The following is a 25173-nucleotide window of genomic DNA, read 5'->3' on the forward strand; positions in this document are numbered from 1 at the left end:
ACAGGACGATTGAAATTTCTTTGGAGAGCCAAATTTTTTAAACTTAAACTATATAGGTAGGTACATTGTTATTAACTTAATTGGGGTACTCCTAAGCTGGCCTTTGCTAAAAACTCAAGGGGCGAAAGAGCCCCATGTGGCTCATAAGCTGCAGTTTGCCGACCACTGGTCTAGGTGTATAATGATGCGTATCCACCAATATGGTATCACATAGGGTTATGCTGGGGTCTATTGGTTTTTTAAAATGAACGTTATTGTGCACCTGAAACACTGGTGCACATTCCTACAGTCCGTGCTCTGTGTGTTACCTTGTGTGCTCACCACCCGAAGTCGGCTCCTGCCATCACCCTAGAGTTGGCTCCCTTCCCCTCCGGTAACCGCCATACTGCTGTCTGTGTCTATGAGTCTTCTGCTTGTTTGTGCTGCTTTTTGTTACTTACATCCCACATGTGCGTGAAATAATATGGTTCTCGTCCCTTCCGTCTGACTTGTTTCACTCAGCGTGATGCTACAAGTCTGCAATAACCACTTGTTTATATGATTACCCACCACAAGGGGCCTAGTGTTCTATAAAAACACACACACCACAAAGCCTGTGATCTAGCACTCAGTGGGGCTCCTGGCAGAATGTGTGAGGCCCATGCAGCTCTGAGAACTGCTGACATGTGAGGCTCAATGCGGTCCTTCCCACCAGAGAGAAAGGGAGAAAGAGAGAGAATTCCTCATGGCCCTGGCACCTCTGATAAGGGACAGAACATTGTGCTCCCTTCCAGGCCTGGGTGGTGGCTCTGCTAGCAGGTTTGGTTGTCAAATAACTTTAGAAAAAACTGGAGTTGTATTCCTATACACACCTTTCCATGCCAGGGAGCTGCCTCTCACCCATTAAGATCAAACACCCATGCGGCAAGCCCTGGTCCCAGGACCTCTGCCCTGGAGGTGGGTGAGCTGCTCACTGCCCAGCCCCCGTTCCTGGGGTGGAGGGCTGTTTCCACCCGCTCCCTCAGCTGTCACCTAAGCAGTAGCTCCTAGGTCTGATTTGCACTCACGCCCTCCCAGCGTCCTCCCTAGAGAGCCAGGCCCTTCAGCACTTCCCCGGATCTCTGGGGTCTTCAGCTGAAATGGACCCCAACACCTGGACTCAAGGTAAGACCCCTTGAGTGGAGTGAATCCTACTGATCAACTAGGAAAGGGAAAATCAAAGCACTCGAACCTCAGAGGACCTGGTCTTTCTGGAAGGTTCAACCAAAGTGAGGCATCTTGACCTCAGGCATAACGTTTTTCCCACTCTTCATTCTTTAATTTCAACCAGTGCATATCTTACAGATTTGAAGAAAGCTGTGAGTTGTGAAACTACTAAAAAAACGATCAAGCTGTCCCACATGAGATTGCCAATATGGCATTAACTGCGTAAGGAAAACAAGTGATTAGCACTGTACCATAAACAAAGGCTTTGGGTGTGAAGCTAATAATAAAGCCTCAAGCATGCTTCTAAAAGCAGCAATTAGCTATGCGTTCAGATTAAATTTACAAATAAGTAACTTGCAGAGGGAGTGCAGAGCTTCCAGTCTTAAAGACCAGGATTTCCATGAGAAGATGTCTAACAAGCCAGCTGTCTGGGAAAGCACAGGTTCTTAGGTGTGTTTCTTCCAAGATTTTGTGTTATCCACAAGTTTCATTGCATGTGGAGAAGTGATGCGATTCTTAAACTGTTAAATAGCAGCTGGCTATCTTCTTCTTCTTCTTCTTCTTCTTCTTCTTCTTCTTCTTCTTCTTCTTCTTCTTCTTCCTCCTCCTCCTCCTCCTCCTCCTCCTCCTCCTCCTCCTCCTCCTCCTCCTCTTCTTCTTCTTCTTCTTCTTCTTCTTCTTCTTCTTCTTCTCCTCCTCCTCCTCCTCTTCCTCCTTCTCCTCCTCCTCCTCCTCCTCCTCCTCCTCCTCTTCTTCTCCTCCTCCTCCTCCTCCTCCTCCTCCTCCTCCTTCTCCTCCTCCTCCTCTTTCTCTTTCTCCTCCTCCTTCAATATCCTTTAACCAACATCTCTCTCTTTTCTCCCAATATCCACAAAGCAATTACCCCAGCTTGCAGATAAAAAAAAAAAAACATATTCATCTCTAATAATTTTAGCCAATCTGTTTCAATGTTCTATCAACTATCTTATTTGATTACCCATAGCACTTGAGATTTCTGCCACCAAAATTTAGGTTGTGCATTTTCACAGGGCAATCCATTTGAAATCCAGGGTGGCTCACAGAACTAAGGGCTTTGTGCACTAACCTCACCGAGCTGTATTAGCTCTGAAGCTGAATGCTGGACACTGATAGTTAAACATTTGATGAGAATGCTAAACAAGTAAATTAACTCTCAGACTCTCACATGCACTCAAATATTCGCCATGGGCCATCCTGGAAGAGAAATTTGAGGTCATTCTGCCCAAACCTCTCATTTTACAGATGAGGAAAACAGGAGTAATGGATACCTAGCGATACTAAATTACAGCTCTTCTAAAACTAGATAGCAGAACTAGTAGGCTCCTTAATGTGCTCAATTACGATACGGACTCCATGAGCTGATGAGTGTGCTCAACCTTGAGCGTTTACATTCTGTGGTTTTTCAAATGTTTATGTTTCTAATGTAGTATTTGTAAGCCCCAGTCCTGGGTAGCCTATTACCACAGAGGCCTTACCAATCTTCAGCTCTGGGTAGCCCACCTCTTCCATTCCCCAGCAGTGTTCCCAGGCTGCTCAGCCATGGCAAGGACACCATAGGGGTGACCAAAGATACCAGTTCCTGCCTGGGAGCCCGTTAGGGGCCTTGCAGCTGGCTGAACTCCCTTCTTCATCTCTAATTACCAACCCTACATGCTACTCCAGAACTAACCCACCTTTGTTTCCCATCCTTTAGCCTGGTCCTCTTACACCAAATGACCCATCAGTTCCTCAATTCTCATCCTCTACTGTTCATTTTTTCATACCCTTTCTCCTCCTTCTCCACAACTGGAACCTATGTTGAATACATACACATGCAGTGGACATACCACTTCTCTTTCCCTCCTGTCTGAGGGAAATAGGTGTTCCTTTCCTTTCTAAGACTTACACCCACCCCTGGAAAACCAGTGCCTCCTTGTCCACCCTCAAATCTTGGACCTCAGCATCACACCCCCTTTTTTGAAATCTTGCCTCCCTAGTTGCCCCCTTGAGGAATTGACATAGTTGTTCAGCCACCTGCTACTCTTTCTCCAGCTTCTTTTCTGGGAAGTCCTCTCTTCTCTTCAATCCAGGTAGTCTCCAACAATCTGCTCTCAGCTGCCTTCTGCATTTCATATTTTTCTTTTTTTGCAAGTTTTATTGACTTATATTTGGTCAACTTCCACCTCTTGTGCAATGACTCCCAAATCTTCACGACTAGCCCCAGATTTACTTCCTAGATACAGACACCTCAAAGCAAGCAAACTCAGAGTCGAGGTCATCACGATGCTGTCAATGCCCTCTCCTTATCATTCAAGGTTTCTTCTTCATCCAGGCACCAAACCCCATGGTCCTTCCAGCTCCAGTTCCCCCTTCACCACTTTACATCTCATAGGGGCACAAATTCCACCTGTTGGTAACCCAAAGCAGTGATGCTCCTGAGTTCATGCATTGCTTGGACCAATGCAAGAGCCTCCTAAGTCATCTCTCTATAGCTATTGTCTCAATCTACCTGGCTAGCTGAACCTGGCTGTGTCTGGCCTGTTGAAAGATCCAACTTTTCAGTTTAACCTCCATGGCCTTTTGAAATCTATCACCAGCCTAACCTCCAGTCTGGCCTCATACTAACTTTCTTGAAGTACCATAGTGATTCTCAACCATGGATACACAGTTGAAACAAATGGAGAGATTTAAGAATTTGCAAAACTCCGGCTCCTCCTCATATATCCCTCTCCTTGCCCCCATGAGAGATTCTGATTCAATTGGCCTATGGTGGAGCCATAGCACTTGGGCATTTGAAAATCTCCCCAGGCATTTCCTTATGTAGCCATGTTTGAGAATCATTGGTGTACTGTCTGACTGCATCAAATGGGTACTCAGGGAAGTCCATTACCACCACCCACATTTTATAGGCAATTCCCCATGCAAGGAATCTCCTCCCCTCCCTCCGCCTCATTCCTTTTTCCCAGAAGGATGCTTGAAAACTTCTGCGATTCTTCTAGTTGGAAAAAAACCTATCCTTCTCCAGGAAATCCTTAGTATGTTTCTATAAATATCATTCATGCATGTGAGTCAAGAAGACTGCTATATACAGCCATATAGAGTAGAATAAGACAAGGTTTCTGCCTTAATACTTCTATAGTATTTAGAATGGGGAAAAAACATGAACTAATGAATAACATACGTTTTATGGTAGAAGTATAGAAGTGTTCATGAGACAGGGCTTAGACATGAAGGATTCTATTCTATTCATGTAAATGTCATCTCTTCTATTGGATGGTATATTTTTGAGGGCCAGAACCATGCACCATTCACTCACCTTTATATATTTCAAAGACCACATCTTTCATATAATAGTATTACATGTTTGCTGAATAATTGAGTCAATGAATGGTAGGTTTTAGATTAGTGGTCATTGGAGAAGAGTGGCACCTCCAAGAAAATAGTGCCATAGTTCAGTGCCCGGCCAGGGCAGAAGGGTATCCCACTCAAGTTCAAAGACCCATGTCATCATTTACATTCTAAGCTATGTCTGAGTTTTATAATTCCCCTCTAACATTGTTCAATGTTTTTTAATAGTGATAAGAATAACATATTAGAAACTAGGTTTACTTCCTCCTGAATGAGAAGGTGATCAATAAACATAGCCCCTTTGATTTTAATAAATAAATCCTAGAGATCAATGGGTGGTTTTCTGTCAAATGGTGGACAGGGGAGGATAAACAGAAACATCTATACACCCAACATATCCATGGCTTCCCTCTTGACTGTGCCATGATTTTCAAATTAAGCCCTTGGGCTTCTAAAAGATGTGGTCAAGAAAGCTGCTAAAATGGTTCCCCAATGAATGGATATCAACAGGACCAAGGAACCAGTGTACCTGTGAAAGTAACTCTGCTTCTCCATTGGGAATCTTCAATCCTCCCAGCAACTCCAGGTCTGATTCATCACCCCATAAGAAATACACTGTCCTTGTGGGGAAAGCCAGATCTGAACATGTACTCTGGGAGGGCACTCATGAACCACAGCAGGCGTCATTGACTGAGTGACAGGGTTAGTCCCGCTTCTGGGAGTGCCTGCATCAGGCAGATAAAAGAAGAGTTCCTTAGCCCAGGGGATTTCAACACTATGGAAACTCGTTTCCCATGAGATAGAACAATGTGTAAATATTATAAATCACTCCAAAGAGGTAATTTAGAAAACTTCACATGTAATGATAAATGTGCTGAAACCACTCACATATTTTAATTTATGGATTGATTATTAGTCCATTTTTCATTATTCTGTTGACTCGTTTTAGAGTGATGAGTATGAGTCATTACAACTTTTATTTGAATACCTATTGAATGCCAGGAATTGTGTTACTGTGGATACAGTGATGTACATGGCCCCAACCCTGTCCTCAAAGAACTTGCCAAGTGTCAGGGAAAACAGGTACATTGAGAGAAAACCATGATGCTGCGCTAGGCGTGGTGATGCTACATGTTAGTGGTAAAGGAGAGTTGGGGGTCCTAAAAGAGCCCAGAGCAGGAAGAGATTGCTGTGGGAAGAAACATAGACTTTTGAAAGGTTATGTTTGCATGTAGAGATATTTGCTTTAAAAGGCAGGAAGTTGGGAAGGAGGTCAAGAAAAAGCCAGAGATGAGCAGGTGATGAAAGGGCAGGGGAGCAGGGATGGAAACAAGGATTATCTAGGTGATAAGATTGAAGTCCATGTGGCCATGGTCAAGGGTTGCAAGTGGTGCCGAAACCGGTTTGGCTCAGTGGTAGAGCATCGGTCTGTGGACTGAAAGGTCCCGGGTTCGATTCCAGTCGAGGACATGTACCTTGGTTGCGGGCACATCCCCAGTAGGGAGTGTGCAAGAAGCAGCTGGTCGATGTTTCTCTCTCATCAATGTTTCTAGCTCTCTATCTCTCTCCCTTCCTCTCTGTAAAAAATCAATAAAATATATATTTTAAAAAAAAGGGGTTGCAAGCGGTGTGGCACAATGCTGACTCCCTGTCAGGGAGCACTGACTTTGCGCCTTGGGGAACAGAATCAGTGGGTGTGGGGAAATCTTTGAGGAGGAAAGAAACACCACATTCTTCCATGTCCTCGTTGGCTGTGATGACTCTTCAGCCCAGGGGAGAGCGTCTTCACACATTCCACCAGAATCACTAGCAGCTTAGCTGGTGGGCACATTTTATTCCTCATCTTCTTCAGCACTTCATAGCATTTCATACTATTGCTATGGTCTCCTCCCAATGACTTTTCTGGCTCCTTCTCAGCACCATTTTAGACACTTCCTCTTCTTCCAGTTCTTTACATGGCACTTTTCCAAACCTCCGTATTCCAAACTATTGTTCTCACTAGACACACTCTCTGTCCCCACTCCCACAGCTTCAGGAAGCCTAGACTATGGGCCCCCAACCACTCCATTGCATGTGTTAAACATGAACATGTGGTCTTGCTTGGATGTCAAGGTGGTTAGAGACCAAGTCCTGCTTGGCTGCATTATGTGTGTGTGTGTGTGTGTGTGTGTGTGTGTGTGTGCGTGTGTGTGTGTGCTTCATTTTTCTCCTTAAATTATGACTGAATTAAGTCACTACTCATTGACACCAGTTACACAGTATAGATGATGGCGATATTTGAAAATGTATTTGCAACCACTATTGCATAGCACATACTGGCTCAGAAGTTAGGCTGAGACATATGGTTCCAACTAGACCAAGGTAGTCTTTGGGAAGTTGTACTAGGACACGCAAACTTGACTTAGTGGGTAGACTTTGTGAATTACTCATCAGTAACGTGCGCGCGTGTGTGTGTGTGTGTGTGTGTGTGTGTGTGTGTGTGCTTCATTTTCTCCTCTTCTTTGGTCAAGGAGCATTTGAAACCCATTGACTCCCACCCTCAGTGGCCCATCAGGGTGAGAGTGTGTGGAGGTAGCTCTTATTAGCCAGTAACTCCGGACTTAGTTCCCTTCCCCTTAGCATTAGCATCACAGGACCTTTGACAATCGGGTGTGGCCAAGACCTTGGTTTCCAGCTATGCTTTTCATAAAGGAATTTTCCAGATAGAAGCCAAACACTGGAAAAGAACTGCTGTCTGCAGGGCTGTTTGTAATGCTGTATGGTGATTTATAAACAGTGCTTTTAAAAACATTATAGGTCCGCTAGTGACCTTGAACTTTCTCCCATAGGTAAAGCTATGTGCCCAGCAAGCTTCTGAGAGGCCCCTTCTCGGCCAAGTTCTGTGAGAGAAACCAGCCTTCCTGGCCCCCATACCTTCCTCTTCTTGGAATGAGGGAGGTGCCTTCTCCCAGCATCTGCAGGGGTGCTTCCCCATGGTCACGGTGGGAGTGATGAGGCCCGTCACGGACTCTGTCTTCTGTGTTCTGTGCTATAGTTCCATGAGCAGCCCTGGTGCAAAAGGCTGATACCACCCACAGGGCAGCCTCCTCCAGCCTCAGCTCCATCACCTGGGCGCCGGCTGGAAGTGCACTTTCTCAGAACTCAGCCCAGACCTCTGGACCCAGACATTTGCATTCTAATAGGATCCCCATGGAATCTGCACATTAAAATTTAATAACCACTAGCCTAAAGCAATGGCTTCGAAATTTCATAATCCCCTACACACACACACACACACACACACACACACACGGAGACATACATGAACAATACATACATTTTTTTTGCTGTACTAACATAGGATGTATATTATAAAATATGCACAAAATATAAACATTTAAAAGGATGCAGTAGAGTCTACATTTGAATGATTCTATTGCTATTACCTCCTCGCGGCCCGCTCTTGGATCACCTCGCCTCAACACATCAGATGCCCGTTCTAAGGAGGCAGGTAGAGCTGAGGGCCCCTGAGGGCGCTGTGGAGGCTGGTCAGCGTTCGGAAGCTGCGTGGGGTAAGAAACACACACGGAGAGAGATGTGTTGGCTTAAATGGGGTATGTGATACCCCAAGTGCTTATCAACATGGTCAGTTTGAGAAATGTAAAACCATTTTCTCTTGAAGGCAGAACATGGAAGGATAGTCCTTGTGTTCTGAATCCAAATCGAGTCTAAGTCTTTATTTCTAGCTCAGTCATTCAAGTCAGTGACATCTGTGTGCCCCTCCCCCACCCCACGTTCACCCCCAGTTAGATTGGAACTGGTTCCCCTCTGACCCAGAACATCTCATCCCATATCTTCAAATGAGCCCCGCCAGTCACGAAACCTGGACAGCTCTGAGTTCCCTGGGAAGGCCTCTCTGCCTGGACTTCTCCCTCTCTCATTATTTATGTTTCTATCTCTCTCTCCCTCTCCCTTCCTCTCTGAAATCAATTATATATATGTATTTTTTTTTAAAGAAGTGAACTCCAATCCCATAGGATAGCAAACCATTGGGCAACTAGGCTATCTGATAACATAGGAATACTTTTTGAATTACAGAGGAAGGTCCATCTGAGCCAGTAAACTCCCACCATCCCAGTCACCTCATTTTCAGGCAGGGATGTCAGGAGTCAGCTTTGGGACCTTGTCTGCCTGTCTACCCTCACCCCAACCCCCACCTGTTAGAGTTGCCCTTTGAGCCCACCTGCAATGGGGTCCTCCCTTCTTTGATCTGCTAACACTGCCCTTGTCCAGGCAGCAGCATTTTAGGGGTCCCTGAAAGCCCCAGTTCACCGGACTCTCAGCATTTATGCTTGTGTCTTTCCTACCCACTCCCCATGCTGGGTCAAAGTAATGATTTTGAAAAGCAAGTCTGGCCTGGCCTGTTTGGCTCAGTAGGTAGAGCATTGGCCCGTGGGTCCCGGGTTTGATTCCCATCAAGGGCATATAGCTTGATTGCAGGCTCGATCCCTGATCCTGGTTGGGGTGCATGCAGGAGGCAACCAATCTATGTGACTCTTTCACATCAATGTTTCTCTCTGTCTTTCCCTTCTCCTTCCACTCTCTAAAAATCAATGGAAAAACATCCTCAGGTGAGGATTAACAACACAAACAAAAAAGCAAGTCTGAGCCTCTCTCTGATGTGACTGAAACCCTGAGGTGCTCCTTCCCCTGGGAGGAAGGCAATGGTCCTCAGGGAGCCACTGAGCCCTTCACGGAATGGCTCTGGCCTCAGCGCCTAGTCCTGTCTGTAGAGGGAGCCGCTGGTGGGTTTCAGACAGACACCAAATAATGCCTAGTGTATGTTTATATCCCATCTGCACAGGGCATCCTGGTACTAAACAATTAGCTGTTGTCCATCTGAAATTTAGTTTTAACTGGACATCTTGTATTTAAAATATATATATTTTATAGAGTTAGAAACATCGATCAGCTGCCTCCTGCACATTTCCTACTGGGGATGTGTCCACAACCAAGGTACGTGCCCTTGATCGACGCAAGCAGACACTCTATCCACTGAGCCAAACCGGCCAGGGCAGGACATCTTGTATTTTACCCAACAGCCCTAAAAACACCACAGTTGGGCCAACAGTACTCAAGCTGATTCACCACTGATGGTCAGGACATGTTTTCTCACACTGTTTACCGATGGGCACTGCTTCTCTCGAGGGCTCAGGTTCTGACTGAATGTGAAGGGAAGTATTTTGACATGTGAAATTTCCTTATTATCACTCACCGCTCACAGCGTCTATGTTTTCAACTTTGGGACAAGCAGACAATTCGGAAATACTGCCAGTTCCTAAAGTAAACGGACTGCAGTCCAAAAATGTTGGTATTAGCTGTGTTTCCCGGAGACCCTGTGTTATCCAGTTTCCATATCAGAGCAATGTGGTCAACGATTAGACTGACAGTGAGAGGGAATTTCAAAACCTTCAGAAACCTCCCGTTGTTAAATAACTCGATCCCAAACCTAGCAAAAGTCGTACTTGCCTTTTTCTGGAAGGAGATTCCAATCATGATCATAATGAGCATGGAAATCACCAAGGAGAATAATTCCACCCTCTTACACAGGTGAGTCACACCCAAGGCCATTAATCATCCATCAGAGACCAACAGTTCCAAATTCACTTTAAACAGGACAGGTGGTCAGAATGAAGCCAGTAAACCAAGCCCGCCTGAAGTCAGCATGTACATTCATAATGTGATTCTCTTTCTCTATCTCCATGCCATCACATCGTAAAAATATTATGATGGGAGACAGAGAAAGATATGAGTAGTTAATGGCGGTGCATTCACTGTCTTAGTGAGTAGGAGGTTTATGTAGGGGGAAGTCACCTTGAGAAACACCGTATAAAAACCCCGGGATCTGCCCATCGTTCCAGGACAACGACGAGAGCAAGCGGCACCTTTGCTTGCTCCCCATTCTTTTCTCCCCTTTCTCATGCTCCAACTGAGACAAGTGTGAGGTTTCATGAAGTGGATGAAATACACCGAATGAAATCCTTCTCTGCCAGGCTCGGCTGGCTTGGCTCCGTGGTTGAGTATTGACCTATGAACCAGGAGGTCCCGCTTCCATTCCCTGTTGGGGCACAGGCCTGGGTTGTGGGCTTGATCCCCAGTGTGGGACGTGCAGCAGGCAGCCGATCCATGATTCTCTCTCATCACTGATGTTTCTATCTCTCTCCCTTCCTCTCTGAAATCAATACAAATATATATATATATATATATATATATAGTAATCTTTTTTCCACCAGTACTGTCTGCAAAAGCAGATGTCTTCCACTCTCACTCACGTCAGGTCACACCAGAAGGACTCAACGCTCTGCGCTTCCTTCTCCTTATGGGGACGGGACTGTCTTGTCTGTGCTGCCTTTGAACTAATGCAGACAAGATCCCAGGAGCCTCTTCTCTGCCGAGAAGATGGGGGCAGCACCTCGGAGGCTAAGGCAGTCCGTCCGCCCTGGGCTTCTCTCCCCTCCTCAGACATAAGCTTCCCCAGTCATCTCCCAACAATGCAGGTCCGAGCCCTGCTGTGATTACAGGGAGACGGTGCTTGTTACCAAGCTCTTCACATGTCGGAGCATGGCAAGGCAGGGGGGCAGACCAAAGGAAATTTCCATTCTCCCTTCAGCTGCTGCGCTTACTCTATAGGAAAGTTAGCTGCTATTAAGTAATAACGTGCAGCTGAAGTTGGTCACTCGTAACAACAGACAGATGGATAATGTTTTATTTGGGTTAGCCAGCTCTCTTGCAAATAAAGGGCCTGAAATTAAACTGTCTTTGCAAACACATTCGGCAAATGATACCTCTGACTTATCCCGGTGCTCAGAATCTCTGCCATGGAAAATGGAAAATGAATCTCCCGTTGAACCCGGTATGTGTTGAAACTTGTCTCTGCCGAGTGGAGAAAGGTTGATGTTCTATGGAATGAAAAAAAAAGAAAGAAAGAAAGAAAGAAAGAAAGAAAGAAAGAAAGAAAGAAAAAAAGACTGCGTTGAGGAGGAAAGGGTATAACTATGCAAACCACATTTAGAAATGGAAAGGGACTTATGGAATTCAAAACAATAACAATGGAATGGAAACACAGGGAAAAGGCTAAATATCTGACCACAGAGGCAAATTGGATCATTAGACGCTCCCAGGCAATGCAAAATGTGGGGTTTGTTTTGAAAGGAGCGCTTGTTGGTTTTCCAGTGGATAATAGGACAAAAGGAAGGCCGGGCCAAGTCACACGCCATCACACAGGCGAACCAGCCACGGGAGCCTTTGGGGCTGCATTCCCTGTAAGACAGGCTCCTGGGCAGCACTGAGAAACTGTGATTCAGAAGGTCAAGTGGGCCCGAGAACTGGCATTTCTAATGAACCCCAAGTGATGCCACGCTGCCCTTGGGGGTCCCCTACTCTATGCTGACCTACCTTCAGTGTCCAGTGAGATGGACTGCTCACCTCCGGATATTTCATGGCAACCACGAGAGGTGTCTGCCTACAGAATGGCCTACCCTTGCCATCAACTCAGGAACCTTGAACAAATTGCTCTCTTTTTTTATTCCCCCTCCTCCCCCCCCCCCCCCCCGCCCCGTCCCAGACGTAAAGTACAGTTTAGACCAGATTGGCACTCTTTAAAGTTCTGGAAATGTCAGATAAACACCAGTTAGGCAGGTGTCTGCGCTGGAGGACTTCTCAGGGCCTGTCCTGTACAAACATGTGGAATGACTCTCCAATGGGTGCAGACCGTGTGGTGTTTAGAGGTTTGGTAGGTAAAGCATCCCGGTCATCTGAGCACATCACTCGCTCTGGGATCACATGTGATCACCACGCACAGGGAAGGCTTAGCTGGAGGCCGGCTAAAGTCCTTCCAGCTGCGGCTCTCATGGCCCCAGAACCCATGCTCCCTCCTCAGGCCTCCCATGTTCTCCGGGATGGTGCCCCCTGTCCCAGTACAATAAGCCAGTGCGCCTAGCTACCTGGAGACTCTGCCCGGCAGCCACCATATTTGTTTATTTAATGCCATGGACTGTTTCTGCTCCTTTGTTTCAAGGTAGTGAGTCTGAACTTGCAGACCTCCCAGCTTACGTGCTCGTGAATTTCCCAGGCCGTCTACACAATTCACTGAGCAGATAATGGTGCAGCACCAACTCTCGCAGTCCTCATTAGAACGTGGAGAAAATACTTTGTTCCCAGGGTTAGCTAACACCGTCTGGAACTGCTTTGAGAAGTGTCCTGTGCCCCCAAATCAGCAAGAGGCAGCGGTGACCTGATGATGATGGCCCCCAGTACTCCCCAGTGTGTCTGTCTGTCCTCACAGACACCCGGCCACCACGTCCCCAACCACAGGCTTCCTGCTCCACAGAACATTCTAGTCACGGCATCTAAGGCCTATTCCTTGCCCTGAACAGTTGTCTTGTCAAGGTACATTTAAATATTGGTTGAGAAGTAGTTAATGAGAAAAAGTATTCAACTTTTCACTTCTTTTCTCCATTCTTCTTCCGGTTGGAATCTTGTTCATTTGGATTTTTTCTATTCTTCGTTTTGTCACAGACCAGGATTTAGAGTTTACATTAAGGATAGCCGAAGGCTTTACATGTACCTTTAAGCACAGCACCTTGTAGGTCAGGCACAAGATCTGTAGAAAGGGTGTCTGTGGGTTTTGTCTCAGTGACAATTCCAAGGATTCAATGGCTTGTGGCAACAGGAGTTTTTCTCACCATCTGACAAGTCAGCTTTTGTTCAGCTATAGCTTGTGTCCAAGTGTCCCCTCCTCCTGGTCCCCTTAGAAGGAACAGCTCAACCTGAGCCTTCTCCAAGACGGTGCCACATCCCTCTGTCCAGGTGTGGCCCGAGTCACCCCACCTCACACTTCATTGGCTAAAGCAGTCATATGACCACGTGGGACACATGGGTGAAAACACCCCCCCCTGCAGGGAGGGATTCTATGGACAGATCCTGGTGGCCAGTAACTGGCAGCAACAAACAATGAGCAAGGGCAACAATGACGGAATCTCTGCGAGTTAGAGCCCAGTTCATGTCGATAAGACCAGGGTCATTAGGACATAGGAAATGGAAGCATAAGTGTGCCATGATCTCAGCTATTGATAGTTCCTCCCCAAAGGCAGTGTGAGTCTCTGAGGAGCCATGGCCCATTCCCCAGCCGCCCAGGAGCTGCCACCCCTCCAGCCGGCCATCCTCAGTCCTTCAGGCCCGAGGGGGGCAATGGGTCTCCAGGCAGAAAGAGTCATTTCCCTACAGAGGAGGACCAGGGGCCGCCCTTGGGAATCCGCTGGGAGTCAACGTGGGCCACCTCATCCCTCCTCACTGAGTGTGTGCATGGCCAAGGCCATCTGGGCACAGCCATCGTGTCCTCGGCAGGCGTGGGTGGAATCAAGAAGTGGGTTCAGAACAGGCAGGCCAGCCACTGAAGCGTGTCCTGGACAGCGGGAGGTGGGGCAGAGGGGAGAGGAGCAGGGGACGATGGCGGGAGGCCAGTGCCAGAGGTCCTGTGTGCCATGCGGCCACGGTCCCAGGATCCAAAGGGAGGATAGCTAAGCCTCACTGATTTTATTGTCAATTACTGTTAAACCTTCCGAGTCCAGCGAACCCCTTGTCAAGCATTTCTTTGCCTGTTTAATATTTAACCCTGTGCCTTTAAAGTGAAATTTAACCCAGGTATTTTGGATTCATAACAGAGAGAGAGAGAGAGAGAGAGAGAGAGAGAGAGAGAGAGAGAGAGAGAGAGAGAGATGTTGTTTTGTCAGTAATATTCAACATCCAAGGAAGCTTTTTGAGTTTTTGAGCAACTTTTCTTACAAACAGGAAGCTGTTTTGCTAGAGCTTTAAAGTCAAATTCTCATCAAATTTTGATTAAAGCCAATGCTACCGTTCAAGCTGGGGTCCCACCACCTCATGGGAGGTCAGAGGACTCCCTGAGGCAGGAGAAAGTGCAGGTTTGGGAACCTGCTGCCTCCCCAAGTTTTACTTGGTCATTTTTTCTGCAGGATCAAAGGCCTTGTTGCCCCCTGGAACAGAGGAGTTTTCCCAGCACAGGCAAATGGGAAACTTATAAACTTGGACTCAGCAGGGCGCTGGGTTTTTAGAAGGTATCAGTGTTGCATTAACTAGGGGGAAAAATCGTTAATACTCTTCCTAGCACAGGTCTACTGAGTAGCTGGCATTCACCTGTAAAGATGGTATAGATTGGACATTCTGGAAACTAATCACCAGATGCTTGCCTTGCCTGTGTGCGACAGTCTTATCTGAGAATGCTGAGAGGCAGTGGGTGGGGGGAGAGGGGAGTAACCCCACCTGGGTGTCACGGCCTGCTGGCTCTCCACCTGTGTTCCCGGAGCCGCACATCACCTGCGAACCTGTCAGACATGCAAATCCTTGGGCTCCACCCAGACTTCCTGAATCAGAAACTCCCAGCCTTGCAGGCGGTTCTTCGGCCCCTGAACTTGAGCACCTGTGTTGGGTGGCGGCCAGCATGGGCGCAGGCGCCTCCGGGGGGCGCTGCTGGCGCCTGCCAGCTGCGGAGAGTTTGGGTGATTCACTGAGCCTGTCTGTGCCTCGGTTCCCTCCTCCTGAGGAGGAATAAAATACTATAAATGAAGAGCATACGATGCCCCGCGGGCGTGGCTCAGTGGTTGAGTGTTGACCTGTGAACCAAGAGGTCACAGCTTGTCAGGGCACATGCCTGGGTTGCAGGCTCAATCCCCAGTATGAGGTGTGCAGGAGGCAGCCAGTCAATGATTCCCTCTCATCATTGATGTTGCTATCTCTCCCCCCTCTTCCTCCCTCTCTGAAATCAATAAAAATCATTAAAAAAAAAAAAGCACCTGATAAAGTGTAAGTGAGAAAGCAGGCATGTGAGTGAGGTCATTGCTCGACCCCCACAGAAGGATGACGGAGAAAGCGTTCATTTGCCAAACTCACTAGCACCCGGGAGAACTGCCTGTAAAGAAGCTACGCAGGTTGATGGCTGGGATTACTTAATGGTAGAAGAGTAACTACCGCAATTATTTCCAGTCACTGGTGGATTAGAAAAGAGTGAAGTGTATGTATCCTTCTTCGTGTAAGACGGAGAAGCAGTGTGTGCAAGTGTGAGTGTGTGTGTGTGTTTGTGTGTGTGTGTGTGTGTGTGAGAGAGAGAGAGAGAGAGAGAGAGAGAGAGAGAAAGAGAGAGAGAGAGAGAGAAAGAGAGGCTCAGGAAGAGGCACTTCAGAACAGGAGGAGGTAACAGACCCTGTGGGTCTGAAAGCGATCACATTCAACGCCGGCGGCCGAGGCTTAGGATCTCGGGCCCCGCTCTTCCTGCCGTGAGCCGTCTGCGTGGGGAAGGCGGGGTGCCCCGCCGCCCAGGTCCCCGCCACCTCGCTTGCGAAATGGGTGTCGGAAGCCTAGGCTTTGACAGTCCTTTCAACTCTGACGGTCTGTGACTCAACAACAATAATGCGTTTCCACAGGCGGTAAAAATATTCTAGACTCTTCCCTTCAGCCCGCAGTGTTTACTTCCTCCGCACTTCCCCTTCCTGCCTCCTGCCCGGGCCAGTGGACAGTGGGCCTCAATGGGGGCCAGTTCACCCTCTTTCCAGGGGGCTTTACGGTGGCACTCCCTGCGGAGGGTGAGAGTTCCCTCCCGAGGGTTGGGCTTGGGGCTGCAATTTAATCCCCAAACCCTCCTGAGCCTGGGCCTGGCACCATGCCAGCCTGCCAGGGTGGGGGAGGAATGCTGGGCCCAGCCCTGGGGGTGGGGGGAGTGGGGCTGTGGAGGGTCCGTCTCCCTGGGCCAGCTTCTTTGGGAACACCTGGGAACCCCACGTGTCCCTCTCTCTTGCAGGCAGGAGCAGCGCCCCATGGTGGCCAGGTGGGCGAAGGGGAGCCAGGACGGTGCGCCCGCCTTCAAGAAGACGGCTTCTGACCTGCTGAGTAAGTGGCCAGCAGCCAGCAGCACGGGGCGGGGGGCACGGGGTGCAGAGCGGGAGGCCGAAGGGGTCTCCCTCGGAGTGCTGTCCCCCCGCTGCTCCTTTGCACGGAGAGATGCTGACCCCAAGACCCAGAGGCCCCAGGGCTTCCTGCCCCGGCCACGCACGGGGCGCTGCTAGGAGGCGCTGTGGGCGGTGACGTGGACACAGGCCTGCAGGAACAGGGGCAGGAAGCGGATGCAGCTCTTCCTGCTGGCCCGCTGCCCCCAGGGGAGAGGTTAAGGCTGGAGCTCCATGGCACAGCCTCCACACACCCCAGGCCAAGTTTCCCGGTAGCTGCTTGTGCCCGCAGGACCCCGTGTTTCCCTCACACCCCCATCTGCAGCGGCCTGAACGGCAGGCTCCATCCCGCAGGTTGTGTGTTAAGGGCAGGCAGTGACTTGTCTCTGACAAGCGGGAGTTCTGAGCTTGACGCTACCCTTGGGCTCGCCAGTGTGGCCTTGCTTCCAAGCGTAATGTTCCCCCTGGTCCCATCCCCCGTGGCCACGGAGACGGGAGACTGCGGGGAGGGGGGGGGGGGCGCTACAGACCCATGAGATCCTGTGCGTTTCTTTTAAATGGATCCCCAAGTAAGAGGAACAGGCTTCAGTGGGGAAAATAAATCCGGAACAGCTCATGGCCCTCCTTTGCCATGGACATAACAAGAGAGAATGAGTTTCCTTTCTCAGAAAAGAGCCAGGTCATTCCGGGGACAGTCAGTCAGTGACACCTACACTGACGGAGAGGAACACTGAAGGGCCTGCCGTCCGTCCCCACGTGGCCGCCTGGGATGGACCCCTTTCACTCTCCTTGGCAGGATTTGCTGGGAATGACTCTCAAACCTCCGATCCAGGTCCCATTGCTCCAGAGCAAGGTTATGGCATGAATCACAGACCGCTGCATACCAGTTCCTTTTGATCACGGGATTAAAAAAAAAATGTTTTCAATGCCATTTGGGGTGGGAAAAGTAAACATGCCAGCCAGGTAGAGTTCCCCTCATCACTCCCATTATCTTTCCAAGGAATTAGGGGTGACTCAGCCCAGTCCCCAGGCAGGTGCTTAAGAGGCTGGGTGGCCTCAGCCCCAGCGTGTCCCTGTCTGTGGACCAGCAGCCAGGGTAGGAGCCCAGCTTGCTTCCCGGTAGGTCTGCTGGCCCCACGGCTCCGTGCCTGCGCGAGCTCACTTGTTCTTTAACTCTTTAGAGTGCGTCCCTGCGCTGGTTCTGCGGAGTTCTAAAGAGGTAAGGCAGCATGTGCGTGCCATACCAAAATGCCACACCTGATGCGGGATATTGATAGCACTTCTAAGATTAACCGGCGTATCGACGAAGCTATTCGTCAAGCTTAATTATTCACTGCGTGTTTGTTTTTGGCTGGGGATAACTTAGTCTCTTCTGATGTAACCAAGATTAGGAGAGGTCGTGGATTCTAGAGTATTCATTGGAAGGGGGGGAGGTATGTGTGATAAATGGCTATTTCAGGGAATACCATGCAAAAGGGTAAGTTTTAAATATTTTCATTACAAGTTTTAAAAATTTGTATTTGTATTCTCCGTCGCTCATCAAGAACTGCCTATGGATGGTAAATTTTAGTTCTATCGCTACTGACCCTATGCTTAGCCAACTGACTTTTAAATTCTCTACAATTGGATGGAGTCGGATACACATAAGCATGCCTAACACTCTGTGGGGTTGTGCATATGAGTATGGTATCGCAGAGGGAAGACTAGCATCGCATTTTAAATGGGGGGGGGGGGTGCAGGGAGGGAGAGGGGTGAATGGGGGCTCGGTTTTGGCCCTTTATAGCACTATCTCATTTAACCATCACAAAACCCTGAAGACTAGGCTTCATTCTCATTTTACAGATCAGAGAGCTGAGGTCCAGAGAGGTTAATCGCTTGTCCCGGCTCACCCAGCGGATAACTGGGAGAGTCCGCTTTGAACTTGGGTTTGCTTGTCTCCAGGGCCGCGCTCCTCCCCTCGCCCTGCTGCCTTCCTCAAGTCCAAGTGGGTTCCTCTTGCCTGCAGAAGTCTCCTTGCTTCTGTCCATCCACATGCTTTCATGCTCATGTCACCTGTTCATCCAGGTTCTGGCTGCTGGGCATTCTGCCACCTGTGACAGTGACAACACATCTCTCTTTGTCCCTTCCTAGGTGGTTCCAAGAGGCCGGCAATGGACCCCGTGCACCTCAGTATGTCCCACGCTCCCCTGGTGAAGCACTCGGACAGGCCCCGCGTCATGTCCAAGAGCGGGCACAGCAATGTGAGGATCGACAAGGTGGATGGCATCTACCTACTCTACCTGCAGGACCTGTGGACCACCGTGATCGACATGAAGTGGCGATACAAGCTCACCCTGTTCGCGGCTACCTTCGTCATGACCTGGTTCCTCTTCGGCGTGATCTACTACGCCATCGCGTTCATTCACGGCGACCTCGAGCCCGGCGTGCCCATCTCTAACCACACCCCCTGCATCATGAAGGTGGACTCGCTCACAGGGGCGTTCCTCTTCTCCCTGGAGTCCCAGACCACCATCGGCTACGGCGTCCGCTCCATCACGGAGGAGTGCCCTCATGCCATCTTCCTGCTGGTCGCCCAGCTGGTCATCACTACCCTGATCGAGATCTTCATCACGGGCACCTTCCTGGCCAAAATCGCCAGGCCCAAGAAGCGGGCGGAGACCATCAAGTTCAGCCACTGCGCGGTCATCACCAAGCAGAATGGGAAGCTGTGCCTGGTGATCCAGGTGGCCAACATGCGCAAGAGCCTCCTGATCCAGTGCCAGCTCTCCGGCAAGCTCCTGCAGACCCACGTCACCAAGGAGGGCGAGCGCATCCTCCTCAACCAGGCCTCCGTCAAGTTCCACGTGGACTCCTCCTCCGAGAGCCCCTTCCTCATCTTGCCCTTGACCTTCTACCACGTGCTGGATGAGACCAGCCCCCTGAGAGACCTCACCCCCCAAAACCTGAAGGAGAAGGACTTCGAGCTCGTGGTGCTCCTCAACGCCACCGTGGAGTCCACCAGCGCCGTGTGCCAGAGCCGCACGTCGTACATCCCCGAGGAGATCTACTGGGGCTTTGAGTTCGTGCCCGTGGTCTCTCTCTCCAAGAACGGCAAGTACGTGGCTGACTTCAGCCAGTTCGAGCAGATCCGGAAGAGCCCCGACAGCACGTTTTACTGCGCGGATTCCGAGAAGCAGAAGCTGGAGGAGAAGTACAGGCAGGAGGACCAGCGGGAGAGAGAACTGCGGACTCTCCTGTTACAGCAGAGCAACGTCTGATGGCGGCGCCCTGGCCTCGGTTGACCCTGCGGCCATTCCCACGTCGGAGCTCCTTTGAACAAAATTGGGTGGGTACCTTCTAAACACACTGCCCCGATGGGCAACATCCATCTTCTCCTTTGATTTGGTGGCGCAACAAGAATCTCTACCTTCGAGAGGGCTCCTTGTTTAGATGCTTTGTCTGAAGCGAACTCCCAAAGTTCAAATTTTTGTATTTCGCAGGACTTGGTGTAGGGCCTTGGTCGGCAAATTGTGACTCGTGAGCCACATGTAGCTCTTTGGCGCCTTGAGTGTGGTTCTTCCCCCAAATACCACGGCCTGGGCAAGTCTGTTTTGAAGAAGTGGCATTAGAAGAAGTTTAAGTTAAAAAAATTGGCTCTCCAAAGAAATTTTAATTGTTGTTACTGTCGATATTTGGCTCTGTGGACTAATGAGTTTGCCAGCCACTGGTGTGGGGCGATTGCAGACGTCCTGCAGGATGGACAGACATCCAGCATGCTGAGAGTGAAGGGAAGGCATTTCTCTATAAGGTCGTCAGCTGTAATATAAGGTATTTATGCAATCCAATAGCAAAGGCATTATGGCCTTGAAATGTGGTTCAGTGTTCACTCACATCATTGTTTAAACTCTTTTCAAGCAGAGAAAATGTTGTATGTTCTGGAGGCTATTTGTTAATACAGCAAATGGAGCAGGGGGAGTCTATACTCAGAAAACATAATGATTCCACTTCTGCCTTTTCCCAGTGGACTTAATTGTGCAGCGCGGAATCGGTCAATCAGGAATTACCAGTTGTGAGAACATGTACAGATGGAACTAGGCTGTTGTCCGCACTAATTTTTGCTGGAATGTACTAGCCCCTTCCTATTCAACATGTGGCTCCCAGGCCAGTAGCATCAGCCCCTCAAGAACTTATTAGCCACATAGAGCCCAGGCCCTACCCCACTTAGAGACTCAAATCTATATGGTCCCCAGGCCCCCACGGACTCACTCACTCACACAGGAGTTTGGAAAGCTCCTCTCTGGGCAGTGCATTCAGAGTAACCTCGGAAGCTGCGGGACAGTGAGGGTTCCCTGTCCAGGTGGCCTCTAGATCTGTCCTTCTTCGGTTCATCATTGTGCACCAAGCTTCCTTTCAGCCACTTCATCCCTGATCTATTAAAATATCTTGTCCACAGAGGAAGTGCCACTGACATTCCGAGAGCAAAATAAAACTCTTGTAAGTAATGGTCGTCTCATTCATGCTAAGTACCTGGTTGTTGATGATGGTTAGAACCACAGGAAAATGAAGTTGTGCCATGGTCAGATGTGTGCTCCGATGGTGAAATCTAGCAGGTCAGGTGGAGTCACGAGGAAGGGGAATGGCTGAGGATGAATAATTCATACACAGACCACTCCTGGAAGCATAAACAAAATTTGATAATTTGATAACATGTCAAGAATGTCCTCAGTATTTAAACAAAGCTTGTGCAACTCAGTGTTACAGAGGTAACATTTGCCTTTGGCAGCATTTGGGGACCAGGCACCCTGAATTTCTTTGGAGTAGAGAAAATATGGGCAACAATTGGCTAAATGTGCTAAAGGTGAATTCTCACTTCATTCGAAACAGATGGATTTGTATATTCCCTCAAGAAAATTGTGACTATAAGTATGTAGATGCCACATATGTATATATATACATGCATGCATAGGCACAGGCATGCAAACAACACAGACACAGGCACACACATGCATGTGACACACACACATATAATACACACACACACACACACAGAGATGCACACCCTAGCTCTTAAATGAAAGACATTTGCAATTAAAATTTTGTTCTCTAAGATGGGAAACATTGGGACTTGGAGGAAATGGGGAAAGTGGTCGGGATTCAGATTGTTTGGTGAACGGGTGACATGGACCACAAGTGTGGCCATCTCTTGATGTCATCAGATTTCAAATGTCCTTTTAACAGAACATGTGGCTAACACCACTGACCTGGAGCAGCCCATCTAATGCAGGGCCAGAATAATGGGGGCAAAGTTGTAAAGGTTCAAAGAACAATCGCAATGCACAATAGGTTTTGTCTTATTATTCAGGAAGTTTTCCTCTGTTTCTGTTGATAACTTTATGGTAGGTTATCTTAGATCTTAAAAAAATTACGTGTACTTAGATATGACCCCTTTTCGTTGTGATGTGTGCTTTTTTATTGTATGTTGAAGTATAATTGGCAGAAGAATAATGCCAGGGGCATGTTTACAGATCTTCCGTCGCACGAGTAAATTCTTCTCACAGTATTGCCATCAATGTCACTTGGAATGTGATCAAGGTTAGGAATCTCACATGCTTATATTGTATATGGTACAATGATGTAGCACAGGATAAAAAAAATCTCTTTTATGTTCACTTGGCAATCTACTTCAGCCAAATTTGGAAGACTTGATCACCTGATCTTTCGCACTACACACAAAATAAATATGCAGTGTCTTAAAAGCCAATACTCGTGGAAGTCAATAAGTGATATTACAGTGTGGTTTTTCATACATAGCTCTAAAGTTGTGGCTGGTTTGAAACTTAGCATTTTCCAGTGATATTTATTATTACTTTCTACAAAACACTAATGTTGACTCTAATGCTAACAAAGAAAGGATTCTGATGGCAAACTGATTCTATATGGACAGTCTTCTGACTGAAATATATTTATGCCTGACCACCCCCTCCCACTCCCCAAAACTAAGAAGAAGTCAACTAATGGAGTGTTTTTGACCCAAAAAGGCTTTTGTGTCTTTAAGGATTTCTAATGCACCAGGCCTTCTCAGTGAGACCATTCAAAAATGCTGTGTTCCATCAGAGAAACCACAAAGCCATGTCTTATTTCAGAAATAAGATGTGTTATACTGAATGGTACCCAGCAGCCAGTGGTCCCAGAAGCATAGCAAAGTTTCCCTCATTGGCCCTCACAGTGGGCCACCAGTCGGATGGGGTGGAGGCACCCAGGGGTTCCCTGCCCCACTCATGGGGATGTTACAGCTCAGAGAGGAGACCAGAAATTGAAATAGCTGGTTCAAAAGCAGGGGGGGGGGGGGGGAGGAGATGCCATCAGTGAGTGGACCACATATTTAGATGCATTCAAACAACCCATTGAATTCAATTTTCAATTTTTACTTCACTGTGATTTCATGATCACTGAAATGTAAAGTAAGGTGTAGAGACATGTGACACTTCTATTACAGTATGATTCCTTCTCTCTTGCTTAGATGCTCAGTCCTCCTATATCACCTGGAGGAAGAAGAAAATAGAAAAGCAAGGCAAAGAAGGCACAGGGCCTTTGGCCTGGTAGCTCGGTAAAGATCATCTCACCCTTGGCCTTCATTCTCTGTCTTGTCACCATGGTCTAAGGTTAAACTTTTGATCAGGTTACATAAGGGAGCCTTCCAGTGTTTCAATCTCGGCTTTTCTTTGAAATAACTAGTTTTGAATCCTGGTTATCTCGTCATAGCTCCGTGGGATGGGACTCTTTAATGAGAGGCATCAACATTCAGTCTTGGTTTTCAAGCTCTCTAGCGCGACCCAACTTCCTACATTTGACCCAGGGTAGGTCCAAGGTGCAATTGATGTTCTTCCCCCGGGAAGACGTACACTTGAAGGTCCAAAGCTTGACATTTTACTTCTAATGGATCAACTGTGCACATTTTGCCCTTTGTGAGTTTCAGTTTATCTTTAATCAGAATGACCTGCCAATCAACCAAACCTTGGGCCTGGGTTCCGCAGTGAGTGGTGGGTGTTGGTTCTCAGCCTGAAGGGCCCCAGAGCAGAGCCAAGAGTCTGCACAGTTAGAATGTGCAATGAACTGATATGTGAGAATCTAATTGAGATTTTAAAGATGAAAAGAGTTAACTTCTTGAGGTACTGGTATTTGTCAGTAAACTTTTTTTTATTATGATGTTCTGATTTTTTAAAAGAATATAAAACAAAATCTTCACCATCACCACTGGAAAATAAGGAAGGCAGTGAGAAAAGTGTAAAAATGGAAAGCTTGGGGTTGACTGAGCAGCTCTCATGTAAGCCCTTCTCCCAATAGGCAAGAACTTCTTTGCAGGCAAAGTTTGGCCACTCATCTTACATTACAACTGACTGTCATTATATTCTCAGCCTTCCCAGGAGGACCAATTTCCCCAGTCTTTCAGAAACATCGATGGATTAAGTTCAATGCCCCCCCCCCCAAAAGTTTTCCCACTAAATGCTGACTAACAACAAAATACGAGGTAAAGATAAGGCTTCAGCCCTTTCCCTTCTTTCTCATCTTCTGTCTGCCTCCTGGGGACTTGGTGTCCCCTCCACTTGATATGTGGTGGTTGGCTGTTCTGTCCTGGCTGTCCATTCCACCAAGTCAGATAATCCTGTGGGTTCAAAGTAATCAATCCAAAATCATAATCCTGGGATGTTTATGGTAGATGCTCAAAAATTGGGGACAGGAATTTTTTTTTCCAATTACTATGTTGCTGGTGTATAAACATAGAAGACGAAGAAAAAGCTCTTGATTAGAAGTGATGGGTAATTCCTAATAAAATTACAAGAATTGATTGTGTAAAATAAGGACATATCTTTTTTTATTGATTTCAGAGGGAAAGTGAGAGGGATGGAGAGATAGAAACATCAATGATGAGAGAGAATCATTGATCAGCTGCCTCCTGCATGCCTCACACTAAGGATTGAGCTCACATCCTGGGCATGTGCCCTGACTAAGAATCAAACCATGATCTCCTTGTCCTTAGGTCCACACTCAACCATTGAGCCATGCCTGCTGAGCAGGACATAATTTTCGATACATACTTAGAGAAGCCTAAGATGTCATATATGTATGTAAATGCCATATAACTCTGACTATAATCCCAGAATTAGGAATACCAGACTTGCTGTCTATGCAAGACAGGTCTCCTGTACTGCATTCTGGATAGACTATTGAGATGTTCTAAATGTCCTATCTTCATTTTTGTCAATAAATTAAAAATTGCATAGGCAGTTAGAAAATAAACCTTCACATGTAACTGGATGTCTTTGTATATTTAGTTGCTAACGCTGCCAACCTTACAGAAAGTATTCACAGAATCCCAAACTATGCCCTTCTCTAGAAGAGCAAAGAACAAATGTCCCTTCCTTACAATGGTTCTCAACCTTTCTAATGCTGTGACCCTTTAATACAGTTTTTCATGTTGCAGTGACCCCCAACCATCAAATTATTTTACATTACGATTCATTAACAGTATCAAAATCACAGTTATGAAGAAGCAACAAAAATAATTTTATGGTTGGGGGTCACCACAACATGAGGAGCTGTATTAAAGGGCCGTGGCATTAAGAAGGTTGAGAACCACTGCTTTAGAAGCTTTAGAAGCTATAGTTTTCAT

General features: G+C 47.7%; 1 protein-coding gene across 2 annotated transcripts in view; it reads left to right on the forward strand.

Moving 5' to 3' along the window:
• KCNJ15 (potassium inwardly rectifying channel subfamily J member 15) overlaps window positions 1–22391 on the forward strand; it is a 35512-nt gene extending 13121 nt beyond the window's left edge. Inside the window, exons 2-4 of one of the 2 annotated variants that reach the window (XM_084873683.1) lie at window positions 16379–16467; window positions 17705–17742; window positions 18654–22391. In XM_084873683.1, coding sequence (XP_084729809.1) covers window positions 18674–19780 — 1107 coding nt within the window. In that variant the 5' untranslated portion in view covers window positions 16379–16467; window positions 17705–17742; window positions 18654–18673 and the 3' untranslated portion in view covers window positions 19781–22391. The remainder of the gene's footprint in view (window positions 1–16378; window positions 16468–17704; window positions 17743–18653) is intronic. The other variant, XM_084873682.1, reaches the window with a different exon arrangement.
• Window positions 22392–25173: the final 2782 nt, after the last annotated feature.

The sequence above is a fragment of the Pipistrellus hanaki genome (assembly GCF_964339955.1).
Source record: "Pipistrellus hanaki genome assembly, chromosome: 2".
NCBI classification, from domain to species: domain Eukaryota; kingdom Metazoa; phylum Chordata; class Mammalia; order Chiroptera; family Vespertilionidae; genus Pipistrellus; species Pipistrellus hanaki.